Genomic DNA, 22,762 nt, shown 5'->3' with positions numbered 1-22,762 from the left:
AATATATAGTCGGTGAAATTCAAATATTTATGCTGGCTGCAAGTTCCTTTTTTTTTTTTACCAAAGATACGAAGACTCAAACCCGCAACCTCTTAGATGAGTATAGAGAAATTATGCCATTTGAACTATTATTCATTGGCGACTGGAGGTTCCTTTCTTAAATCAGATAGCAGATATACATGTTCATTTTGAAAAGTCAAGGTAGAAAAGACCAAGAAATAACAATTTAATCACCAAAAGAAAAAAGAATTCTCAACAAATCAAACAAAAGAAGGTTATATATACTATTTTAACGTAACCATTCGCCGAGTGTTGTGCACTTGTGCATGATATCGATATATCTGATCTTTTCGTAACAGTATTTCTTTTTGACTTTTCTCATTATTTGTATGAGAATGATGTAACACATTGATTTGTCTACACATAAAGCCATTATTATTGTTCCCGCCACCACTGTATATCTTACCCTACTACACAAATAATACTAATTAAGGTCGTCGTTCGAATTAACATGCATCAGTGTACTATTTAGATAAATCTTTCATATATCTTCAGAGTGAATTTGTAAACATAAGGAGTAAATTTCATGAATTAGATTTATATGTAAATTACTATTTAGATTAATAGTTTATATTAGGTTGATTTTTTTTCTTTTTGTGTGTACAATATTAGGTTGAATTTAGCAAAGAAGTAGAGATGACCATGATTTTTTTGGACGTGGGCCATTAAGGCCCAAGCTACCCAAAAGAACAATACAGCCCAACCCCAGCCCAATCTAAATATCCTAATTCATTCAATCTATTTCTTTTTCCCCGGCTTGTGCTCCAATTTACCGTCTTGAATGAGGATAGCAGACGCGACCCCTCCAATGATGCAGCACCAACTATGAGGATTCATTGGACTGTGAAGCTAATTGATGCCCTTCTTCTGTACCCCTGCGAGATGCTAGAAGCAATGAGGAGCTCTTGCAAAATCTCGAATCCCCGCGCCTCAAATTGGATCCATGGTATTGTTTCGGCTTCCAATATTTGATTGATCCGAACAGCTCTATGATTTTCAAATTGTATCCCTCCTATGTCTATGAAATTATGTCCTGCAGAGTTGTGATTCCTCCTGGATGGTCTCTGAACACTGCTGCTATGGCTCCGCTTGCTGTCTCTCTCTGAAATGTAGCATCATTGTTGCATTTTATCCAATCCTTGGGTGGTGGATGCCAGGTAATTTTTCTTTCTCCTATTCTTGTAGTATGTGTTGTTGCATTTAATTTCTCAGCAGCTGTCTCTGCATGCTCATGCTCTAGTAATCTAGCCTTCAATATGACCATGTTTGAGTTTAATTATGTTTTCTGGTGAATTATTTGATTTCTTGCTTTACTAATGTAGTATATGTAATCCTTTCCCATACTTTCCATTCAATCTGTGCGGCCAAATAAGCTTGTCTTCTCTATTAATTATGCTAACTGGGGTTCCTTTTAATCTTCTCTACAGTGGAACCGTCAAAATGTGCTATAATTTTCCTTATATTGAAGATGACCATGATTTAATCTGCAGGCTGATAACTAATTAAGTTGGTTAGTTGGGATTTTTTTTTTGGGTCTGGAGATTTTCCCTTCCTGATAGTTTTATTGGGTCAGGCCTTTTAAATAATGGGCCAGTCCAGGTCTTCGTGGGAGCACCTATGAGATGAGAACACGTAGGATTTGTGACGTGTAATGTGGTCTCTAGTTTCTACCCGCCCACAGTAGTGGACCCTCCTAACGAACTACGCGCTTCTGAGTTCTGAATTCCCACCAAACATACTTCATATCAAAATTCATATTCCTTTCATCTTAATGACATATTTCTATCTATACTACAAATTAAAAAACCTTCATTAATATCATCACTGCGAGCTACGAGCTGCAACTCCAACTTCAACTTCTGATTTGGATTCTATTTCTGAATTTTTTTTGTCCATGTCAACGACGACGTCTTCGTCGTCGTTTCTTAATGGCGAGAGAGCCGTTGTGCTATTCTTCATCGCTCATATACTCTTCTCTCTCCCTTTCTCTCTCTTACTCTCCCATGGCGTCCCTCTTTCTCTCCTCGCCCTCGCAGCCTCCTTCATTGAGATCAGCTACGACGCTGCCGCTTCTTCCTCTTCCCTCTTCCGCACCAGGTACCTACCTGTTTCTATTCAATTTCTCGATTTCATCCAAATTCTCGCGATTCTCCGTTGTTGTTTTTTTCTCATCCCACCGAATTCTCGTGAATTCGTTTCAGACGCGGTGCTTCTTCCGGAATCCTCCTCGGCGCCGTGACTCTCCCTGCTCTTCTACTCTCCAAATTGACGCAATTATCAAGAGGATTCTCATTGGCACAAGTTAATCTTCAAGGTTCTATATTTTCGCAATTTCAATTCTGTGCATTTTAGTATGATGATGATGATGATGATGATTGTTTTGTTTTGATTTGTCATTTGGTGAATTTTTATTTATTTTTGCATGTATGTAGAGATTCACTATACGACATTGCAATACTGGGCAACATCTGCCACCAGCTTCGTGGTGCTCGTGTTCCTCAGTTTTGTTCTGTTGCACCGCACTCCGCTTTCGCGTAAGGATTGGGGTTTAGGGTTTGGCTTGTGCTTCTTGTTCTTGCAAGCTTCACTGTGCGTTCTGGCACTTGCTTCTACCTCCTCCCAAAGTGGTGAGTTGTGTATGCCCCCTTCTATTTTTCATATTTCATGAGCAACTGCTCGGACTTGGGCTTCTGCATTCTTGTTGAATTGAGCCGAGCGCTATTGTTATATAAGAAGAGAAACATTGTGATTTTTTCTGTTTCAATTCAGTTAAGGAAAATTGTCTTCTATGCAGGTTTGCAACTTGCATTCAAGCTGTCATGGGTCCTTGGTCATGGATTGGCAGCAGTGATGCTAATTCAGCATTTTCTTGGAACTTTTCCATCTTGTGCTTCCATTGGTATGTGTTGCAAAGTGAAATTTATGCTGGTGGTCTTAGCCATCTGCTCTTCTAGCTGCATGGGATTTTCATTTTACTGTTAAAGTGGTCACTTTACTTTGAACATGAGTGCATTGTCTGTTTTACGAACTCTGATACATCTAGACCTTTTATAGCTATTGAAATCAAACACCATTGAATCATTCAGGATCGTTGCAACTTTGCTTTTTTGTTTGGTCAATAACAGTTCATTCACAGCCTTATCTGAAATCTGGAAATTTTTTATTTATTTACTTTTTGGACTGCTTGTTTATCATGAGAGTTTCCCCTCTTTTTTCCAGGGGAAGTACTTTTGGTGACCGCTGGTATTGTTCTCTATTTTGGTGACATGCTGTTGCTTACTGTTATGAGGGTTAGTGTTTCTTTACGCATTTATCTCATTTCTAGTGGTATAAGATGGATAAGATGGATATGGATTTAGTTGGTGATTACCTTTTGAACAGCTATGTGGACTACTGATGTCATCAGATTTGGTCACTGCAGAGTATGAAACTAGTCGAAGTGAGATAGGCATCATTATTCAGGTATGAGCTAACTCGTGTAACTTGTTAATGTAAGCTGGATCAGTAAGTTAGTTTACTGTTCTGACAGGGACTGCTGCTTGGCCTTCTGCTATATCCAATACCTTTCAAATATATTCTTCGTGTATGGGAATGGTCCACAAATACAGCTTCTGCTGAGTCAAAAAGATACTGTGAGATTAGAAGATCAATTATTTTCATTTCTCTCTTTGTATTGGTCATGGTTGGGATTGTACCATTATGGATGCAGTTTGTGCATGAATTTCATCTGCATCCTATTCTCTGGTATGATATCGTATTCAATATGATTTCTTTTGTTTGTTGCCATTGTATATATCACTGCATTATTATATCATTACCATTCCCTGTTTTGTATGATTAATAAACTATCATTTTGGAACATTTATTTGCAGGGTACTATCCTTTGTTTTGTCAGATCCATTCAAAAGACTATCACTGTGTATCTATTGGGTTTGTGTAATATGTCTCTCTGTGTTATATGTCTATGACATCTCCAAGAACAGTAGGGTTGAGAGAATTCTTCTGCGGAAATACTACCATCTATTGGCTGTCTTGATGTTTGTACCTGCTCTTATCTTACAGGTGATTTGAGATATAATTTATTATTTACAAAAGTCCATTGCATTATTTCCTACTTTGAGTGAAGGAGTGGCAATGCCAAATTTATTCTAATAATATATTCTTCTTACACCCACACTGTGTGATCATTACTAGGTTAGGCAGTAATATATATTCCAACAAAATATATACTTCTCACTGTTTCATTGCTTTCAGCCAGAGTTTCTTGATCTGGGTTTTGGTGCAGCTCTGGCAGTTTTCTTGACATTAGAAATTATTCGAGTAAGTATCCCTAGATGCATACTTAGCACTTGTTACTTTATACTTTGAATTGGCATGTTTCTTGATCATAGTTTCTTATAAAGTGTCCATAGAAATCTGGTTCTAAACCCATAGTAGCATAGATTTGCACTAATGTGATGAAATTGAAATCAACCAACCATTTTGGGTATATTTGTATGTGGCTAAGGGTTGAGTTGGGCAGGCTGTAGGTCCTGTGAGGCATATGTGCAATAATCCATTATCCATGTATTGTTAACGGTCAACCTGGAAAGAATGTAAGGGGGAATTTTGGATATTTGTTCATGTTGGATTTTGGAATTTTGAAACGCTTTGATATTCACAAGTTTTTTCTTTTTACTCTTTCATTTGCCTGAAGTGTTACATTGAAAATCACCACCAACAAATATGATCTAGTTTTCTAAAGCAATTCAAAGCAGGCTAATTGGTTTTACAACTTTTGTTTCTCGTTAGTTGCTTTGACATTGATATTTTTTGACCCAGATATGGAGAATCTGGCCTTTGGGACAACCAATTCATCAGTTTATGAATGCATTCACTGATCACCGTGATTCTGATTTTCTAATTGTCAGGTACTTTACACTTTCTTTCTTGTTTAAATCAAATTTAAGAGCATATATTTATGATGAACATTAGTTCCATCTGGTTCCCTTTCATGATGAACTTTCTTTTCTCAGCCACTTCTCACTTTTACTGGGATGTGCACTTCCTATTTGGTTGTCTTCTGGTTACAATGATCGACCCCTTGCTCCTTTTGCGGGAATATTGAGTCTAGGAATTGGAGATACAATGGTAATATTTTTGTTTCTGAAATATGTGATATTTGGCCTACATGGTTATTGATTTTGCTTTATGAAGGATAAATAAATTGTGTTTTATTAATATTATTGTTGTTGTTGTTGTTGTTACTACTACTATTACTACTACTAAATAATGCAAAAAGGTGTTGTTCAGTTGCTGTTAGTTTTGGCTATTTTGTACAGGCATCATTAATCGGGCACAAGTATGGTGTTCTAAGGTGGAGTAAAACTGGCAGTAAGTATTCTTTTTTCTTAATGATCTTTAACTTCTGTTTGCGTTATATGATTTGATATGAATAGCAGCTTTTTCTACTTGTCAGAGAAAACAATTGAAGGTACTGCAGCTGGTATCACGTCTGTTCTAGCTTCTTGCTGGTTACTCCTTCTATTGTTAGCATCAAGTGGATACATTTTCACCCAGGTACTATTCTCTCTCTTCCTCTCTGACCGCTACAAGAATTTCCATTTACTTTAAGAAAATAAACTAGCAAAGCTAATCAGAGAGGCCTGCTATTCTATATATATATATTTTCTCTGGATTTCTGGCTTTCTCTTTGACGATTTGTTACTGACCATTTTGCAGCATTGGTTCTCGCTGCTTCTATCTGTGACTGTTAGTGGTTTGTTGGAGGCATACACAGCACAACTTGACAATGCATTCATACCACTATTTTTCTATAGCCTTCTATGCTTGTAGATGCTGCAGCTTCTTCCTTCCAAAAAATAGAAGTTTATCTTGGATGAGCGGTATTCACTATTCAACAGAAGTCTTGATGATTTTTTAGCATATGCTTGCTTTGGCATATTCTTTTTGTAGATAACTGTTAACCAAATGCTGACAGCAGTGACAATAATTATTTGAGAGTTAGGGATGGTATACATAGCCAACATAGGATTGTTGTATCTCTCCACAGAAATGATAGTCATAGGAATAGTGTAAAAGGGGTGATGCCCTACATGGTAGCATGCTATTTATAGGAGTCACAATTTTTCATTTTTGATTGCCACGATGAAAAGTGTGGAAAACAGTTGAATATCAAATGAGTTTTCATTTTCATTCTTTCAATTTTCTCACGGGCATTGCACAGGTTAGGCGAGAGGGAGAGAGAGTGTGTACTTGTTGAGAATATGGATAATAAAACTGAAAATTGCTATCATATATCCTCATGTTTTCTGATCCCTAACCTTATTTATAATATGATTCTTTTTTTTTTCTTCAAGTGTATTATGAATATATGATATTCATTTTGAAGCGTATGCAAAGCACAATTGCAATTTTGTTACTTTCAGCGTTTCTAAAAATAGTAATACATGAATGAGGCATAAGATAGCATTGTCAACTCAAGTTGGTATAAATAGTAAATATCTTTCGCATTCTGCTGCACGCAACTATATGTGCATTCCATTCAATGAAACATTATTCAATTTAAGAGTCATTCTTGTATGAGCGGGGTTCTATCAAATTTGGACTATTTCATTGTTTCATAATTAGATGCATTATATTTCGAAGTATGATTAAGCAATCACATACATATATAGATATTGATCATCACTACTCACTTTTCGAATTCCATAGAATGTAAATGTCTAATAACAAGGCTTTATCTAATTTACATTTAAAAGGAAAATACAAACTGCAAATAAATATGTGGATTTTGTCTAAAGTTCAATGTACTTGATGCAAAAATGCAAAAACTATAGTAAGCTAGCATTATTAGTTTTGAGGAGATTTTACCAATACAAAGCCTGCATAAACTGAAATAACAAGACCATCTTGGCTTGGCTCTTGCCCTAAATTAACGGGGGAACAGCCTACATGATAAGAATTTAGTGGTTGGAGTTGGAGGGTTAGCTACTATTTGCCTAATGATACACATGTGCCTACTATTTCTGTACCATTCATTCACAATTATATATATATATATAATTGCAAAAGAAACACACACATAGACAAGTTTATATGAACATTATTTAATTTAAAATAAATATTTGAGAGATAATATATACGACGGTAAAAATTTACATGTAATTATTTTCATGTGCAGTTGATAGTTGATAGACATTAGATAACAATTTAGTCATACATGTTAAATCAATTAATGGTTCTCAAATAGCAACTTTACTGAAGATACTCCATATGAGTATCTAACATATAAAAAAGATTTTCATCCGCCATATTGTTGATAGGTCTCTTAATATATGATATTAAAACATCAATTATTTGTGTATTATCTTAATTTCTCTCTACATATAATTCTTCTTTAAGAAGTTATTCATGGTGGTAAGTCATAGAAAACTGAATAACATAACTATTGATAAAATCTCTTTTATTTTGGTAAATGATTATAGAAGAGTTAAAAAGAAAATCTAACATCTAAGTTATACTTATTGTGTTACCAAAGCTCCATCAAAGGCTTTGGTAATAATGAGCCTAAAGGTACATTATTCTGCCTACAATTAGCTATATCCAATTATATCATATTAAGACTAATCATCTGGTGAACTATCCCATCAACCCAATTGATCAAACTAACATTAAACATGTTTATTAATCAATGTAAGGTGGCATGGAGGGTGTGCTTTTCTCATTAATTATAATCTTATATGAATAATTTCATAGGCAACAACTGAAATGACATGTCAAGGAAGATAAGACAAGAGGCTCTTAACATGATAAAATGAAAGACATGGATACATTGCACCATATTCTGATTCAATTACATGTGTTACTACTAACTTTCTAATTGTAGCATGTTTATCGTGTCTGCTCTGTGCATTATATTCAATACTGTGCAAGCAATATTATCTTCTGTTGTTATGTCTTTTTTTATTGGCTTATATATATCTTATAAAGTTCACAAAAATAACATATACATACATAGATAGAGATACAATTTCAATTAGAAGGGAATATAATATAGTGCACTACAGCACAAATATATAGATATCATATTACATGATCATGATTATGGCTGAGGTGACAGCAAGAAATAGAAGCAGCAGCAGCAACAAAAAGAAGGGTTTAAGTGGTGGCATTTTGAAGCTCAAGATTCTGTTGGAAAAGCTTCATAAAGTTGTGTTATTACTAGTAGGTAAAAATAATAAACCAAGCTCATCATCTGTGAAAGAAGGCCATTTTGCTGTGATTGCTACTGTTGAAGGACCAAAGAGGTTCTTGGTGCCATTGAGGTGTTTGAGAAACTCTACATTCTTGAGTTTGTTGGAGAGAGCAGCTGAAGAGTATGGTTTTGATCAGCATGGTGCAATTACCATTCCTTGCAACCCTAGTGACATTGAGACCTTACTGGCTCATCATCAAGTGGAGAAAGAGGAAGATGAAAAATAAATCTTAATTTCTTAATAGGCTTTGTTTTCTAATGGATATAGAAAATTGGAGACAAATTTTCCTAGTACATATATGTCCTATTTTGCTTCTGTTTCAGCACCTATTAAAATTGTATTTCTCTAATATGCAGTGCCAGAGAGGATTTGATCTAGAATGAAAAGGCCTATATCCTTGTCCAATGTCAGGTTTGAGACTTGAATATGTTAGCACTTTCAACTTTTGATGTGCTATTATTCACTTTAATAAGATGGTGTACGTTCAAATACTATATCACATTATAAAGCGTTGATCAAATATGAGAAGTCTTTGCAATTAACGTTAAATTATTGGTCGAACATTTGTTTAGATGTGAAAATTTGTTTGGTGATAGGTTATTGAAATCGCTATGTCACATTATGATCCTGAAATTCAATGTGCATGTATTAGAGGTAGTGTATCCTTGAAATTCTTCAATGAAGTCGCAAAACTTGGAAATGCCTAGGAATATACTCATTTGTATCCTTAAAAACAAAACCAGCAATAAGGATGGGACGAAGACTAACAGTTATTATTAGAAAATACCATAATATCTCGATACAACATATAATATCTTATCATATCATATAATATATAGAACAAGCGCATGCGTGATTCAGATGGGGATCATATCTAATACTTAAGATACCATACCATCTTATCATGCTGGCAAAAAGCCACGCAATTAAATCATATTAAGAGAACAGTATCCTATATATTAGCGCCATTTTAAGAGGGTGAAGAGACATCTTGGCAACACAAAATTATTGCAAGGTTTTATGCACCGAATCTGTGATTGAACTTCATCATCATTCATCAGCCTTGAGTAACTCCGCAACTCAAATGGCAGCACCAAATCCGAGCCAAATAGCTCATGCCCCAGCACCTATCAACTTCAGTCAGATAAGCCTGCCTGTGATTTGAGATGCATCTTGAAGTCCATGATATCACCATCCCATCTGGTGATAGTTTGATTTGCACACACCCATATCTCATGGGCCACCTGGTTTATGAGCCTGAAGTCATGGCTAACGAGCACCATGCCGCCATCCCATTCATTCAATGCCTCGGCCAATGAGTCAATTGTCTCGATATCCAAATGATTAGTTGGCTCATCCAGGAGTAGCAAATGAGGCTGCTTCCAGGCTAGCCATGCAAATATCACACGGCTCCTCTGCCCATCAGACAAGTTCTTCATAGGCATTATCTGAGCTTTACCTGACAGCCCAAACTTCCCAATAGCTGCTCTCATCTTCTCTTCCTCATTTACAGGGTACTCTTTCATCATAAACTGGAGTGCAGACATCTCCATGTCCAGCTTATCAGCCAAGTGCTGGTGAAATTGAGCAATTCGAAGATGGTTGTGACGCCGGACCATGCCATCATTGGGAATTAAGTCACCAGTCATGAGCTTCAGTAGTGTACTCTTTCCGGCACCGTTGGGTCCAACCAGGGCTACCCTAGAGTCACAATCAACACCAAAGTCGATATTCTTGTAGATGAGATTATCAGGGGTATAACCAAACGTCACCTCAACAAACTGAAGAACAGGAGGGGGAAGTTTTCCCACATCAGTAAAATGGAACACCAAGACTTTGTCTTTAACCACTCTCTCGGTAAGTCCACCCCGTTCCATTTTAGCCAGTGTTTTCTCTTTACTTTGTGCTTGGCGAGCTAGTTTTGCCGAACCGTGGCCAAATCGAGCAATATATTCCTTCATTGAGGCAATCTGCTCTTGCTCCCATTTGTACTGCTTCATCTGGTTCTCTTCCAACTCGGAACGAGTCTGAACATACTGGTCATAGTTACCAGTGTAAAGCTTTAGTTTTTTGTTTTGCATGTGGATAATATTTGTGCAGACACCATTCAGGAAGTCCTGAGAGTGTGAAATCACAACCAGTATACGGTCAAACTTCTTCAAGCTCTCCTCAAGCCACACACAAGCTTCCAAATCTGCACACACAAAAGATAAATAATTTATATGCGCCAATCAAAACAATGATACACAAAAGTGAACTTGATGTATGACAATTAGCAAGTATTTGACCTAGCTACCTTCAAATAATATTGTACCAGCTGTGCTACTAGATATGTGCCTAAGCCTAATTTTAATTTGATTAAGTTACGCAATAACATGAGCAGATGGTGGAGAAATCTTCCATAAGGTGACCATATATAACAAGACAATCCATAAAGAATATGAATTAGATAATGAAACATGCAAATGATATATTAATGATCATATGCCTTTTAAAAGCAACAACTAAAACATATACATAAAGCATCAAGAGAATCTTCAATATGAACCAACATAATGCAAGAAATATGATTATCATGACCATTTTAGTGCATAACACAAGCCGATCTGACAAAATTTTCTCCATTCAAGACAAATGGGGAATTATTGCAGGAGAGGGAGGATACCAAGGTGATTGGTTGGTTCATCAAGTAGAAGAATGGTTGGGTTCATAAATAGAGCTCGAGCTAGTGCAATTCTCATTCTCCAGCCACCAGAAAAATCACGTGTCTTCTTTGCTTGCATCTCCTTGTTGAAACCGAGACCATGTAAAATTTCAGCAGCACGCTTTTCTGCAGTTGCTGCATCTAGGGCCTCTAATCGTTCATAAATCCGTTCAAGAGTTTCGCCACCACCATCGTCCTGAAATTAAAGTCACCTGGAGAAAGTTAGCAACGCATCCAAATAACGTAACAAATGGGTACTAGTCAGCTGCCTTACTACTTAAAACAAACCTGAGCAGCCAAAGCTTCCGCTTCTTTTTCCAACTTCAATCTTTCCTCGTCGCAGTTTATGACTGCCTCCAATGCAGACATATCTGTGGCTTCAATTTCCCTGCTAAGGTGATAGATATCCATGTGCTCAGGAATCGGAAGTTCACGGCAACCTATTGCCGTAAGCAAAGTAGATTTTCCACATCCATTTAATCCAAGTAGACCATAGCGTCTGAAAGAAATTTAGAGTACTCGCAACTATCAGTAAGAATCCAGTTACACAGACAGTAAAATATCTAAGCCTATCAGGTGAAGGCAGGCAACAAACCTTCCATAGTTTAACTCCAATTCAGAATCAACTATTAGGTCATGTCCATGGAATGTAACCGATAGAGATTCTATCTGTAATAAAAACACAAAGAAATGCATTAGTATACTGCTCATGATTCCAGCTTATTAACAACTAGTTCTAATTAATATTTAATAATGCAGAAACGTCCTTTTACTGCACAATATTACAATTTTACCTACCTCCAAAGAATTTGTAATAGGTGAGTAATTGGTTACATTCAGAAAGGAGAACCAAGCTATTGACCCTGCCAACATGGTAGAATGCCCATGCTACAGACCCAGCTGCTCGGCTAGGCGCTCAAATACATGCACCCACGCTAGCAACAATAAGCTAGAAGTAAGACACACTAAACCGGGAATATCTACCAAGTTTTAGAGAAATTAAGCATTACCAAACTTGATAACTTTTTTCTTTTTGGGTATATTTTGCTCAAGAAAATCTGCATCATTAATTAATGAGGTTTATTGACATGTATTCCCTATTCCCCTTTTAAATGAAAGAAATGGCCAATATGCATACACAAGTAAGCCAATAGTTTCAACTGAATAACCCAGGCCAAAATTCTCTTAAAAGGTCGAGAAAAAAAAAATCATCGTTTAGCTAACTGATTCGGTAGTGCTTCTTTTTTAATATATAGAAAACACTAGTTAAAATATCATACTTTTTGAAAACAACATTCAGTTGCTAAAAGTAAATTTCGAAACACATGTAGCAGAAGCTCAATGTAACATATTCTTTAACAATAAATATTAGAACAAGCAGCATACGAAATGGTTGCTGGGTCCTTTTTTAATAGCTCAGAGAAACGATAACAAATGTTTTCTGTCCCATTTTCAATTTCTATCAAAGATAAAAGAATTATATATACAGTGTAAGTGACAAACTAAAGGATGCACCGCCCACGGATACATTTCAATAACAAAATCAGGGTAATCTACCTCTTTCAATCTCCTTTTATCCCACACTCCTTGTAATTTCACATTTTATGTTAACTATTTCCTTTTAATCAAAACAAAAGAAAGACACAAAATACAAAAGGCATGACATTATAAGAATGCAAACTCGATAGAATCTTATCACCATATAATTCAAAACTTCCAAAGCGTATTTTATCAATTAATTAACAATAAAATAACACTGCAAGACACATGCATACAGCTTAATTATTAAACAGAATATTCCTTTAAGCGTATTCCAGGAAACATGAAATTCCAATTATTATTTTATATAAAAAATAAATAAAATTGATGGTTGAAAAGTTGGTTAGTGTTTGTTACTTACCCGAATATCCCTGGACAGAGGATGGGAGCAGAGGACACCAGTACAAGTACGATCCGATATACGAAGGTCGGCGATCTCATTCGCCACTTTAACAGCCGCCTTATGAGCGTCAACCGCCGCCACCTTGGAAGCAACCGCGGCAGCAGCAGCCTTGCCGCCTCTCTTAGCTGCGGCGGCGATCTTCTTCTGCGCAGCCTTCTTCTTGCTTGCGTCCGACACCATCTTCAATCTCCAATCTCCAATTCCTGCATATCACACCAAAAATTTAATTCATAAATTAAAAAAAAAAAAAACTTCCAATCTTCAATTCCCCAGAAAAAGATTAGATCGCGGAAATACGAACCTGAAGCTCGATGCAAAATTTAGATCTAGATAGAGATGGAAATCGAAATGAATATCGAATGAGCGTGTAGATGCTGGATTTAGGGTTCTTGAGGTTTCTTCTGTTCAAGTTTTTCGGAGTATTTATATAGTGAGGTTGGGCTTTGAGATTTGCGTGTGGGACTGTGACAGGTGAGAGAAAAAAGTGAAAGTCAACAAAACCTTTTTGAGGTGGCACCTTTCTACACCACTCTTCAGCTCTGATTTTTTGAGACACAAGGAAGCTAGTGGAGTTTAAAAAGCCTTTTTCATTGGGCTTCACTTCTAGATAGGCCCATTGACAATAACATAAAATTGGGCCTAAGCCCCAGAACAAGCCCAATTTTGGTCCATTATTAATCTCTAGCTTTTGGGTTTTGAGCCATCGGATTCTCGAGATTCGTTATTCAGTTTTGGTAGTTTTTGAAGTGCTACGGGTATGAGTTTCATTTTATTTACTTGCTCATGATATGTTTGATGAAATGCCTGAACTACATGTGCTTCGCAAATGAGTTTATTGTGTGGATTATTGTTTTAGTGAGCTCATGGTTGCTGCTTAAAATAATGGTTCCTTACTCTCATTATTCCTTGATCTCTTGATTTCTAGTTCTGTGGTTTTTTCAACGTAATTGAATAAGTTGATTAAAGGTTGGTTACTTGTTTACCTCTTTGGACAATGTTCATAAGCTAGGTGACATGTTATATTCATATTTGAGATTTCCATAGTTTGATATATTTACTCTGTTATGTCACGCTCATTGAACTGCTCTTCATGGTTTTAAATTTTGGCGTCTCAATGTTGTGATGCATCTTGAGACATTTCATTTCGTTATACATAAATCTTTTCTTTTATGTAAAATTTCAGATTTGGTGGTGTATCCTTCATGTTTGCAATTAAGACATTAGTTTCTCCTTTCATTATGTGTAGCATTGCTTTCCATCCTCCCTTTAGTTTTTATTTAAACTAATTTGTGTGCTTAATTTACTATGCCATTAGATAATTGAAGAATGACTGTTTTGAAGCGGTATGTGCTGAGGCTTGAGGATATTCATATCGTTAAAACACGTTACGACAAACGTGGTGGATAGAAACTATGGTCATATTGTAGCAACCTTCTCCATTGCGGAACACTCCATTAAACAGTCGCTTGAGTGCGGCCGGTCATGCAATGCAAAAGCAGTTGCTGTTGTTGGGGAGGTATTGGCCATGCGGCTCAAAGTTGAGGAACTTAAGGATGGACAAGGGAGAGGAATTCATCTCAATGTAACCAAGGAAATAGAGAAGAAGGGATTTAAGAGCCAAACCAACGTTTGGGTTATTGTTAATGCCCTTAAAAACAATGGTGTTAAACTCATAGATGAAGATGATGGTAATTGGTAACGATTCTTCTCCTAGCCATTCTTAAAATATCTCTTGTATATTTATAAATATATTAGAATGTATTTATATGCCAATGATAATATATGAATGCAGTGATTCAATACTAAGAACATCTTTGCAATATAGTGAATATACAAATACATCTATCTTCTGTTTTTTTTTTTTTTTTTTTTTTGTAAATCAGAATAACGTGTACTAGATGCTGTCATTTTTGTCACTTAGTTATGTATTTTGGGCTGCTACTTTCATTTGGCATGCATATACTTTAGTATGTGCATCACTCAAAAAGTTTATGTCCAAACAAAAATAGGTAATGATACCTACAAAGGAAAAAAATATGTATATCATAACAAGTCCATCATACAAAGTTTCAGTGTTTACAATTTACACTTTATAGTGCTTACCCTGCACAATTTTATAGTTTTATTGAGACTTTCATGAAAATATGTTATAGGCAAAAATCATAGAGTTGACCAGACTTAGTTGTAACTTGTAAGGTTGCTAATTGATATAATATTCAAAGAGCCAGCCAAGACTGACCATGACCACTTTTCTTGGACTTTTCTAAGGCAGCATGGAAATTTTTTAACTTCCAAATTAAAGGATTAGCATTGTATTTCATCCCTTCCTGCTGCTGAAATTACTTTAATTTTTTTTCAAATGGCAATTTGATTTTCTCTGAAATTTGGCAAAAATCATGAGCTCTTTTCTATTTAGTATTTATTTAAGTGACATTAACTTCGCTTTATGAAAGATAGCGGTATTTTGAAAGATTTTATTTTTTAATTTATATTAATAATTAAAGAAGTGTAAATAAATACTTTTGAAACTGGAACTATCTTCATCAATGTTTTTGCTCTCTATCTTCTAATTTGGTATAACAAATTGTTTTTGACTTAAAGTCAATGTATAACAGTGGACTCCAATGATCTTATGCAAAAGAAGAGATGACATTAAACTTTGGATGTTACACGAGTTCAACATAACAGATTGGATAGGTATTTTTTCCACACACTGATTAAATCCACAACTAGTAGTGCAAGTTACTTAATTCCATAGTCATCTTAAGTTTCAATTATTTATGTTATTTGTAGCTATTTTTATCGACCATTGAGATTCTTTGGTTGTTAAAGAAGATAAGGAAAACTAAGCAATGATTCTGTTCGACAATTGTCATATTCAGCCATCAATTTTGTTTCTTCATCAATCACTATTCACCATGAAAATTTGAATAAAATGAATATAAATAAGAATTTAGGGTACAGTAGATAAAAATGAAAAGGCTTCAACTTCAGTTAATATTGTCTATGATGAATTACTATTGTTACTGGCGAAACAGTTAAAAGCAAAAGCAAAAAGGTTTCGGATTTTTTGGCTTTCTTGCTTTGTGCACAAAAGAAAGGACAAGGAGGCAAAAGTTCACAAGCTCCTCTTAATAAGAAAAATTAACTTGATCATATGTGTGTTAAGTGCAAATAAATAAGGTAAAATAGATAAATTTTCTAATAATAATAATAATAAGAAGGGAGCCACTTAGATAAAGATGTCAAAAATGTCTTTTTTTAAAGATGTTTTTTAAAAATTAAAATTTAACACATATAATTAATTAAATTGTATTATTTTTATTAAAATTAGACTGGACAAATCAATTTAGCAAAAAAATTAATAAATTAAATTTTTAAGCCAGTATAAATTAATATTTTTTATAAAAAATTACTACAGAATTCCTATTATAAAACACAACTAAAATATTCCTATCATATATATATATAAATTTTGAAAACTTTAAATTCTAACCCTATAACGATAGAGAAGAAAAGGGCTAAAATTTAAAATTCTCAAAATTAATATATATAATAAGAGTATTTTAATCATTTTATATAATTGGGGTATTGTAATCATTTTTTATAAAAAATAATATTAATTTAGATGGATTCAAAATTTGATTCACTATATAATTTTGAGTTAAGTGATTATATGTGTTAAATTTTAATTATTAAAAAATATTAAAAAAAAAAAACGTTTTATGGGTGTTTATGAGAGCATCCCTAATAATAATTAAAAAGGATCAATTTCTGTTTCATATGCTAACACAATGAACAACAAATCCTTGTAACCCCGCAACCATTTTTTTCTAAAATTTTATAAATTACATTTACACGTTTATAAGTGAAGAAGAATACTAAGTAGTTTCAGACCCTTTAAAGTGTGTGGCCCCTTAGAGAGAAAATCAACTATGAATAAAGTTCACTTCATTGTCAATTTTTTTTTTTTTTTTAAAGGTGCATTTTATTTATTTCCTTGATGTTAGTACTATTTAATGCTCCACCACCATGTTTTCTGTGTGAGTCTGTGACATTTCTTACCTTCAAGGTAGCCATCATTGTGATCAATGTCTAACATTATTTGTCCGCGTTATTAAGTAACCAAACTAATTATTTAATTTGTTGAATTAATTAATATTGTTTATGAATACATTGATAAAATGTGGTACTACTTCTACCAAACAAAACTCCCTAATAATTACAAATAATTGTCTTGTTGACTTGTCATTTGCTTCTACCAAATAATAATTTCAACATATGATGATGGCTTAATTGCTCTCAAGTTTTATAAGATAATTAATTGACTTCATTACTTCTAAATAATTTTGGTATCAAGGAAGTGGAGAAAGGACTGCCACAAAAGAAGAGAGACTGAAAAGAAAACCTTTGGTATATTCTAAAACTTATGATAAAAATATAATGAATTGTATCTTTAAGGAAAAAAAGGGGTATCTCAATAATTCCTTTTGAAAAAAAGGGGTATCACTTTTAACTTGATTGTTGTGAACTTCTGAGATATCATATATATATATATATATGTGTGATGGTTATTTACTTATTTATCCTCACATGGCTGCGTGCTCATCACGTCTTAGAGCTTACGGTTAAATAAAAGTCTATGAATAATGCACTTTAATCACATGGACATGGAATCTCAAAGATAGGAGGAAAACAAATTGAGCACGCCTTTTATTTTATTTTATTTTATTATATAATATACAAAGATAGCATATTTCATCATTTGATTTTGCGGTTAACCTCTCTCAAAGTTCCATTTAGCAAGTAATATCAGAATATTCTAGTTTTGTTCAAAAGGGTTGTCTTTATTAATTCTCATTCACAAAGTTAGAACTGCCAATATTCATGATAAAATATTAAAGAGAAAGGTAATCATTCTTCTTTTTTTTTTTTCTTTTTCTAATATAGTGATTAACATATATAAGTATGGATAAATACTTTTTGAAATGAAGGTTCTTGTTTCTTCCCACACAAAGTTAGACAAAAATCAAATAGCTGGGGATATGATGGTCAAGGTAAGCTTTTAGCATCATCATATATCATATAATAGCACAAAGACATTCCATGCATAATGACAATCCCACTACGTTACTAATAGTATTTCTGTCAACTTCTGTCAATACATTACTAATAGTATTTCTGTCAACTTTTGTCAATTTATTGTATTTAATAAAAGTATATGTATCTAATAAAAATATCTTTTTTATAACTGTATTTAATATAAAAGTGTTTTTATATATATGTTTTTTGGATATGTCTCCTTATATATGTATTTAAAATATAATAATTAATTATTATTAATAATAAGTTGACAAATAATACGTTGGTACCCTATACTTTTCCAAAACCCATATGCACCATCATGATCCCTTATGAGTAGCACATGCAAACCAAAGTAATCCCCTGTGTGAAAATAATAGGTAAGAACTGTTAGATATATATTATTATGTTTTATTGAATTATTTAATATAATACATTTTTAAACTTAGTTATCATTTTTGTATAAAAATATTTTGACGTAAATAGTCACTTTTAAAAAAATCAATGTAACTCATCAACTTTCACTTGTTTCCAGATAATAATAAACGAACCCAGAGATCAATTCACGAGTCATTTCATAATCATTACACTAAATTACTTGATTATATACTTTTATTAGTGCTAATTATATAAGGGTCATTCGAGGAAAATAAAATTATAATGTACTCCACATATTGAAGACATTCATAAATATGGTTGATATTATATGGAGCGTGTTTGGCCATACTTAGAAGTTAGAAGTATGGTACATTTACATCTTGACTAAAATAATTCAGAAAAATGATACAACCACATTACAATAGTAGCTAAGAATAAAATCTTCTCATTCATGTTAAAAGGAGAAAGGGGAAAAAATTGTTCATCTCATTCATAAATCAATGAATCATAATCATCATCTATAAATTTCTGTCCATTTTTGAATGCCACCCGTGTCTTTCTTCTTGTCGATAAATTCATAAATATTTTACACGCTGGAAATGTTACTTTGCTAGAGAATTTTATGGACAAACTTCACATGTCTTCAAATTCATTGCTTGAGTGATGGGGTAATGAAAATAAATATATAATATTGAAAATTTTCATAATTTTGGGTTTCTACATATTATTGAATATCTCATTAAATGGTAAATTTTTTTACTTTAATTAAAGCATACATACAAGTCAATGATTTACATTTTACCACGTCTAGTATAGTAATTAAAAACTATAAAATTTTACTCCTTTCATTCTTTAAAAGTGTTCATTTTTTAATTTTTAATTTGGATTAAGAAAAAAATTAGAATGTGTTCGATTTACAATTAAAAATAAATTTACAAATAAAACTGCTCTTTAGACTAAAAAAAATCATAAGGTTAATTTACACGATAAAATGAGAATTTCTGGCCCAAAGTTATTTTTGCTTGCATGATTTAAAATTGAAGTGGTGGGCGGGGCATTTAGAAAGCAATAGGAAAATATCCAAATTAAATTGGAAGAAATTATAGGAAGAAAAGCAGTGTGAAAAGAAAAGATAGAATAGGCCAATAGGGACAACTATGAATGATATGTAAAAGAGAGAGAGGCGCACCGCGCAAGGGAATGGAGTAAAGGACAGTTTTAAAATCCACTAACGAACCTGGCTTCAGGGTAGTGGCCCCTCGCCCCAAAGGAATAGGACAAAATTTTGAAAGCAAAATAGCAAGGACAACCGTATTGCTCACCTAATAAGGACATGCCATGCCCCTTCAATCTCCATTAACTTTGAACTCTATTTTACTCTCTACTTCTAATTCTCGTCCCTCTTCACAAACATAAAACCTCACTACTAATAGTTTTTCTCTCTATTTCCATAACCTTTTTTGAATATTATTATTGTGTATCTTAATTTATCGGATTCGGAGCTTGATGAACATTGGTAGCACCTTCCCGTTGCAACTTGCAAGACATTGATTTGATTCCAAATATTATATATATTTTTTTAACCAATTTACATTCTCTTAACAAATTAAACAGCTGTGGAAGTGGGGAGAGAGAAAGAGTATAGAGATTCTCCAATTTTATTTTTTTTTGGTCATTTACAATAGCATTATAGCTAATAACAAATCCTGATTTGGAATATTGGTTACTCTTAATCACAAGTCACAAGCATTGAAAAGGAAAATAGAGAGTCTCTATTGGGTATCCCTAAAGAGCATAATAAGCGTGGTGACGATGACGATCACATGAGAGAACAAGCATGTGGGTTCTCATCACTGAAGATATTATGAGGAGGTGGTGGCGGTGCATGCAAGTGAAACTGCTCCGGGTACGTATACGCAGGCATATAGCTGTAACCGCCATGATGATGTGGATGCACCACAGGAGCATATCCATATCCATATGCAGATGGAAATGGAACATGTGGAGCTGCTATATACTCCATTCTATTCAGCTCCATCGTCACCATTTCTTCATTATTATTATTACCACCCTTGTTCTTCTTGCCTTCATTGTTCTCCTTGTTGTCTGGTTTCTTGGGTGGGACCACCTCCACCTTCCTCTTGAGCTTCTCCGTTAGATTCGCAGCCAGAGCCTTGACGTCCATGGTCCCCTTCACTGTCACCGTATCTTTCTCTTTGTTTATCTCCATTTCATTCACCCCTGCAAATTCAAATTCAAATTCAAATTACATCAACACTAATTATTCCATTAATTAATCAATTCGTGTGTGTATAGATATAGAAATACCTTTGGTTTTGGAGACAGTTTTGTGGATTTTGTCGACGCATCCCTGGCAGTGGAGCGCCACCTTCAGAACCGCCGTCGTCATTACCGGAGTCTGTTACAACATAATAATCAAATTGAATTGAAAGTAGAAAAATGACAGGCTGGCACAGGGGGACCATTACTGTTACTGACCTCTTTCTCTTTGGATTTCTTCTCCTTGTTATCGCCGTCGGTTTTGTTCTCTTTATTATGGTCGCCATTGTTGTTGTTTTTCTCCTTCTTGATCTGAGGTGAGATAAGAATCACCTTCTTGTTGAGCTTCTTCTCAAGCCTCTCCTTCATTTTGGCGGGATCTGAAACTTTTCCGGTGACGGTTATCTTTCCGGTGTCGCTCTCCGCCTTGACATTGTTGACGCCGGGGTAAGAGCGGAGGCAGTGTCTGATCTTGGAAAAGCAGCCATCGCAGCTGCAATCCACCTTCAACACCACACTGTTTTCTCCACCCTCGCTTTTCTTCTTCTGCAACATCAAATTCAAATTACAGCACAATAAAATAAATTATTCATTATTTTACAGAATTTTAAAATGTGTACCTCCTCGCCCATTGTGGTGGTTACTCTGAGTTGAGTGAGTGTAAGAGTGTTGTGGTAGCTATGCACTCAGCTATAACGCTATATATAGGGGTGTAGTGTGTAGTACAGTGATCTCAATAACGCTGGCGCGTGTATGATACTACCCACGGGGCCCACGCTGGACTCTTGGCGTAACATTCTTCCCATCTCTTTCCACTTTCCTTCCTTCTTTCGTTATTTATCATTGACTTGACCCAACTCACCCAAGTACCCAACGCCATAGTAGAAACTTCTTTGCTCTTGCGCTTCCTTTAATTTGGGCCCATGCTTTATAGGCCCAATATGTAAAGCAGTTCTCTCACCCAAAAAAATATTAAAGAGGGCTCTCCTTAATCCAACAAAAACTCTCTCTTTTTAGGGCCGGTAATGTGCCCTTGGAGCAATTTATTCTCATCTCAAAAGAATAGTTACTTCACCAAAAACTCCCCTTTCTCACATGCTTCAGTTGTATCCTTGCAAGGGCCCTTCTCTTTTCTTTTTCTCAAGAGGATATATGTGATCTAAAAGTCTCATAATAGTTAAGTACTTCAAATATATTGCACTAGTTCAAAAAAAAAAATTACAAGTTTCACATTCCTTAAGTATAAAGTTTCAAATTATTTATAAATACAAAATCTTTCTCTCTTTATAAGTTCATTTTTAGAGTTAAATTAGACCCACTCAATTTCAACTTAAATGTAATATCAGAGATTATCTGACCTAACATTATTAGACCACTCATTCACTTGCAAATATATGTTCATATATTTTCGAACACTAATTTTTAGAGTTGAATTATACCCATTCAATCAGAATTTTCTTCGTATTTATATTGAATATGGGAGTTTTACATTTATGGTACATCACATCCAAAAGATAAAAAGGATGGTAGTGGTTGTTAACACATTTTTAAGACATTAGGCTAATTAATTAAGCAGTTCAGTCATGTTTAATGGTTATTGGTGCACTGGCATATAACAGAGAGAGTATGTTGATCCAATTTTTTTTTTTGAATGTGCACTGTTAAGTCACATTCCTATTGAAAGATGAAAGTTGGTTGGATGTTTGACAAATTCCAATTCTAGCAATGAAAAATAAAAACAAAGTTGATATAAGGAATTAGATATTTTAGAATTTAGAGGAAGCAGGGGCAACTCCCAAGAAAGTATGAACCATACACGTGTTTGAGAAAGGCTTGATTCACGTGGAAGTAGACTTGTTGTTTGGACGAAGAGAAAATGAATGGAAAGAAAATAAAAAAAAAAAAATTTCTTTTGTTTAGATGAAAAAAAATAAGAAGAAAGAAAATTATATTAGAATAAAATTATATTAATATCCTTACTTATATTATATATAAATTATAATTTATTAATATATTTAAGTTATCTTTTTAATAAAAAAAATAATTTAAATTGTATTT

General features: G+C 34.3%; 4 protein-coding genes and 1 long non-coding RNA gene across 7 annotated transcripts; 3 read left to right on the top strand and 2 right to left on the bottom strand.

Annotated features, from left to right (window-relative positions):
* The first annotated feature begins 814 nt into the window (after window positions 1–814).
* LOC112736458 (dolichol kinase EVAN) lies at window positions 815–6,357 on the top strand. Of its 2 annotated transcripts, XM_025785927.3 has the most exons (16): window positions 820–1,006; window positions 1,100–1,217; window positions 1,488–2,157; window positions 2,262–2,374; window positions 2,493–2,687; window positions 2,855–2,959; window positions 3,280–3,350; window positions 3,442–3,522; window positions 3,590–3,804; window positions 3,933–4,122; window positions 4,315–4,380; window positions 4,882–4,970; window positions 5,076–5,190; window positions 5,382–5,433; window positions 5,519–5,619; window positions 5,782–6,357. In XM_025785927.3, exons 3-16 carry the CDS (start codon window positions 1,955–1,957, stop codon window positions 5,893–5,895), a joined length of 1,710 nt encoding a protein of 569 aa, XP_025641712.1. In that variant the 5' UTR covers window positions 820–1,006; window positions 1,100–1,217; window positions 1,488–1,954; the 3' UTR covers window positions 5,896–6,357. The 2 variants fall into 2 exon arrangements, with proteins under 2 accessions (XP_072067121.1, XP_025641712.1); XM_072211020.1 differs by lacking the exons at window positions 1,488–2,157; window positions 2,262–2,374 and having other exon boundaries at window positions 815–1,006.
* A 1,809-nt stretch (window positions 6,358–8,166) lies between these two features.
* On the top strand, window positions 8,167–8,544 carry LOC112736153 (auxin-responsive protein SAUR50-like). Its single transcript, XM_025785489.1, has one exon. The coding sequence runs from the start codon at window positions 8,167–8,169 to the stop codon at window positions 8,542–8,544; it is 378 nt and encodes a 125-aa protein (XP_025641274.1).
* A 526-nt stretch (window positions 8,545–9,070) lies between these two features.
* LOC112736457 (ABC transporter F family member 1) lies at window positions 9,071–13,612 on the bottom strand. 2 transcript variants are annotated; one of them, XM_072213023.1, is made up of 7 exons: window positions 13,266–13,489; window positions 12,923–13,167; window positions 11,821–11,957; window positions 11,618–11,691; window positions 11,311–11,521; window positions 10,984–11,218; window positions 9,071–10,512 (listed from the first exon to the last, which is right to left on the bottom strand). In XM_072213023.1, the coding sequence occupies exons 3-7, from the start codon at window positions 11,893–11,895 to the stop codon at window positions 9,455–9,457; spliced, it is 1,653 nt and encodes a 550-aa protein (XP_072069124.1). In that variant the 5' UTR covers window positions 11,896–11,957; window positions 12,923–13,167; window positions 13,266–13,489; the 3' UTR covers window positions 9,071–9,454. The 2 variants fall into 2 exon arrangements, with proteins under 2 accessions (XP_072069124.1, XP_025641710.1); XM_025785925.3 differs by lacking the exon at window positions 11,821–11,957 and having other exon boundaries at window positions 13,266–13,612.
* A 45-nt stretch (window positions 13,613–13,657) lies between these two features.
* LOC112735700 (uncharacterized) lies at window positions 13,658–14,801 on the top strand. Its single transcript, XR_011870153.1, has 2 exons — window positions 13,658–13,719; window positions 14,280–14,801. It is a non-coding gene; the product is annotated as an uncharacterized lncRNA (long non-coding RNA).
* Window positions 14,802–19,975: 5,174 nt separating this feature from the next.
* LOC112736456 (heavy metal-associated isoprenylated plant protein 3) lies at window positions 19,976–21,513 on the bottom strand. Its single transcript, XM_025785924.2, has 4 exons — window positions 21,325–21,513; window positions 20,924–21,250; window positions 20,753–20,843; window positions 19,976–20,665 (listed from the first exon to the last, which is right to left on the bottom strand). The coding sequence occupies exons 1-4, from the start codon at window positions 21,334–21,336 to the stop codon at window positions 20,244–20,246; spliced, it is 852 nt and encodes a 283-aa protein (XP_025641709.1). The 5' UTR covers window positions 21,337–21,513; the 3' UTR covers window positions 19,976–20,243.
* Between the last annotated feature and the right edge of the window lie 1,249 nt (window positions 21,514–22,762).

This window comes from Arachis hypogaea, chromosome 13, assembly GCF_003086295.3.
Source record: "Arachis hypogaea cultivar Tifrunner chromosome 13, arahy.Tifrunner.gnm2.J5K5, whole genome shotgun sequence".
In the NCBI taxonomy this organism is placed as follows: domain Eukaryota; kingdom Viridiplantae; phylum Streptophyta; class Magnoliopsida; order Fabales; family Fabaceae; genus Arachis; species Arachis hypogaea.
The sequence above is the reverse complement of the archived record's forward strand: the minus strand, read 5'-3'. Positions and strand labels throughout refer to the sequence as shown.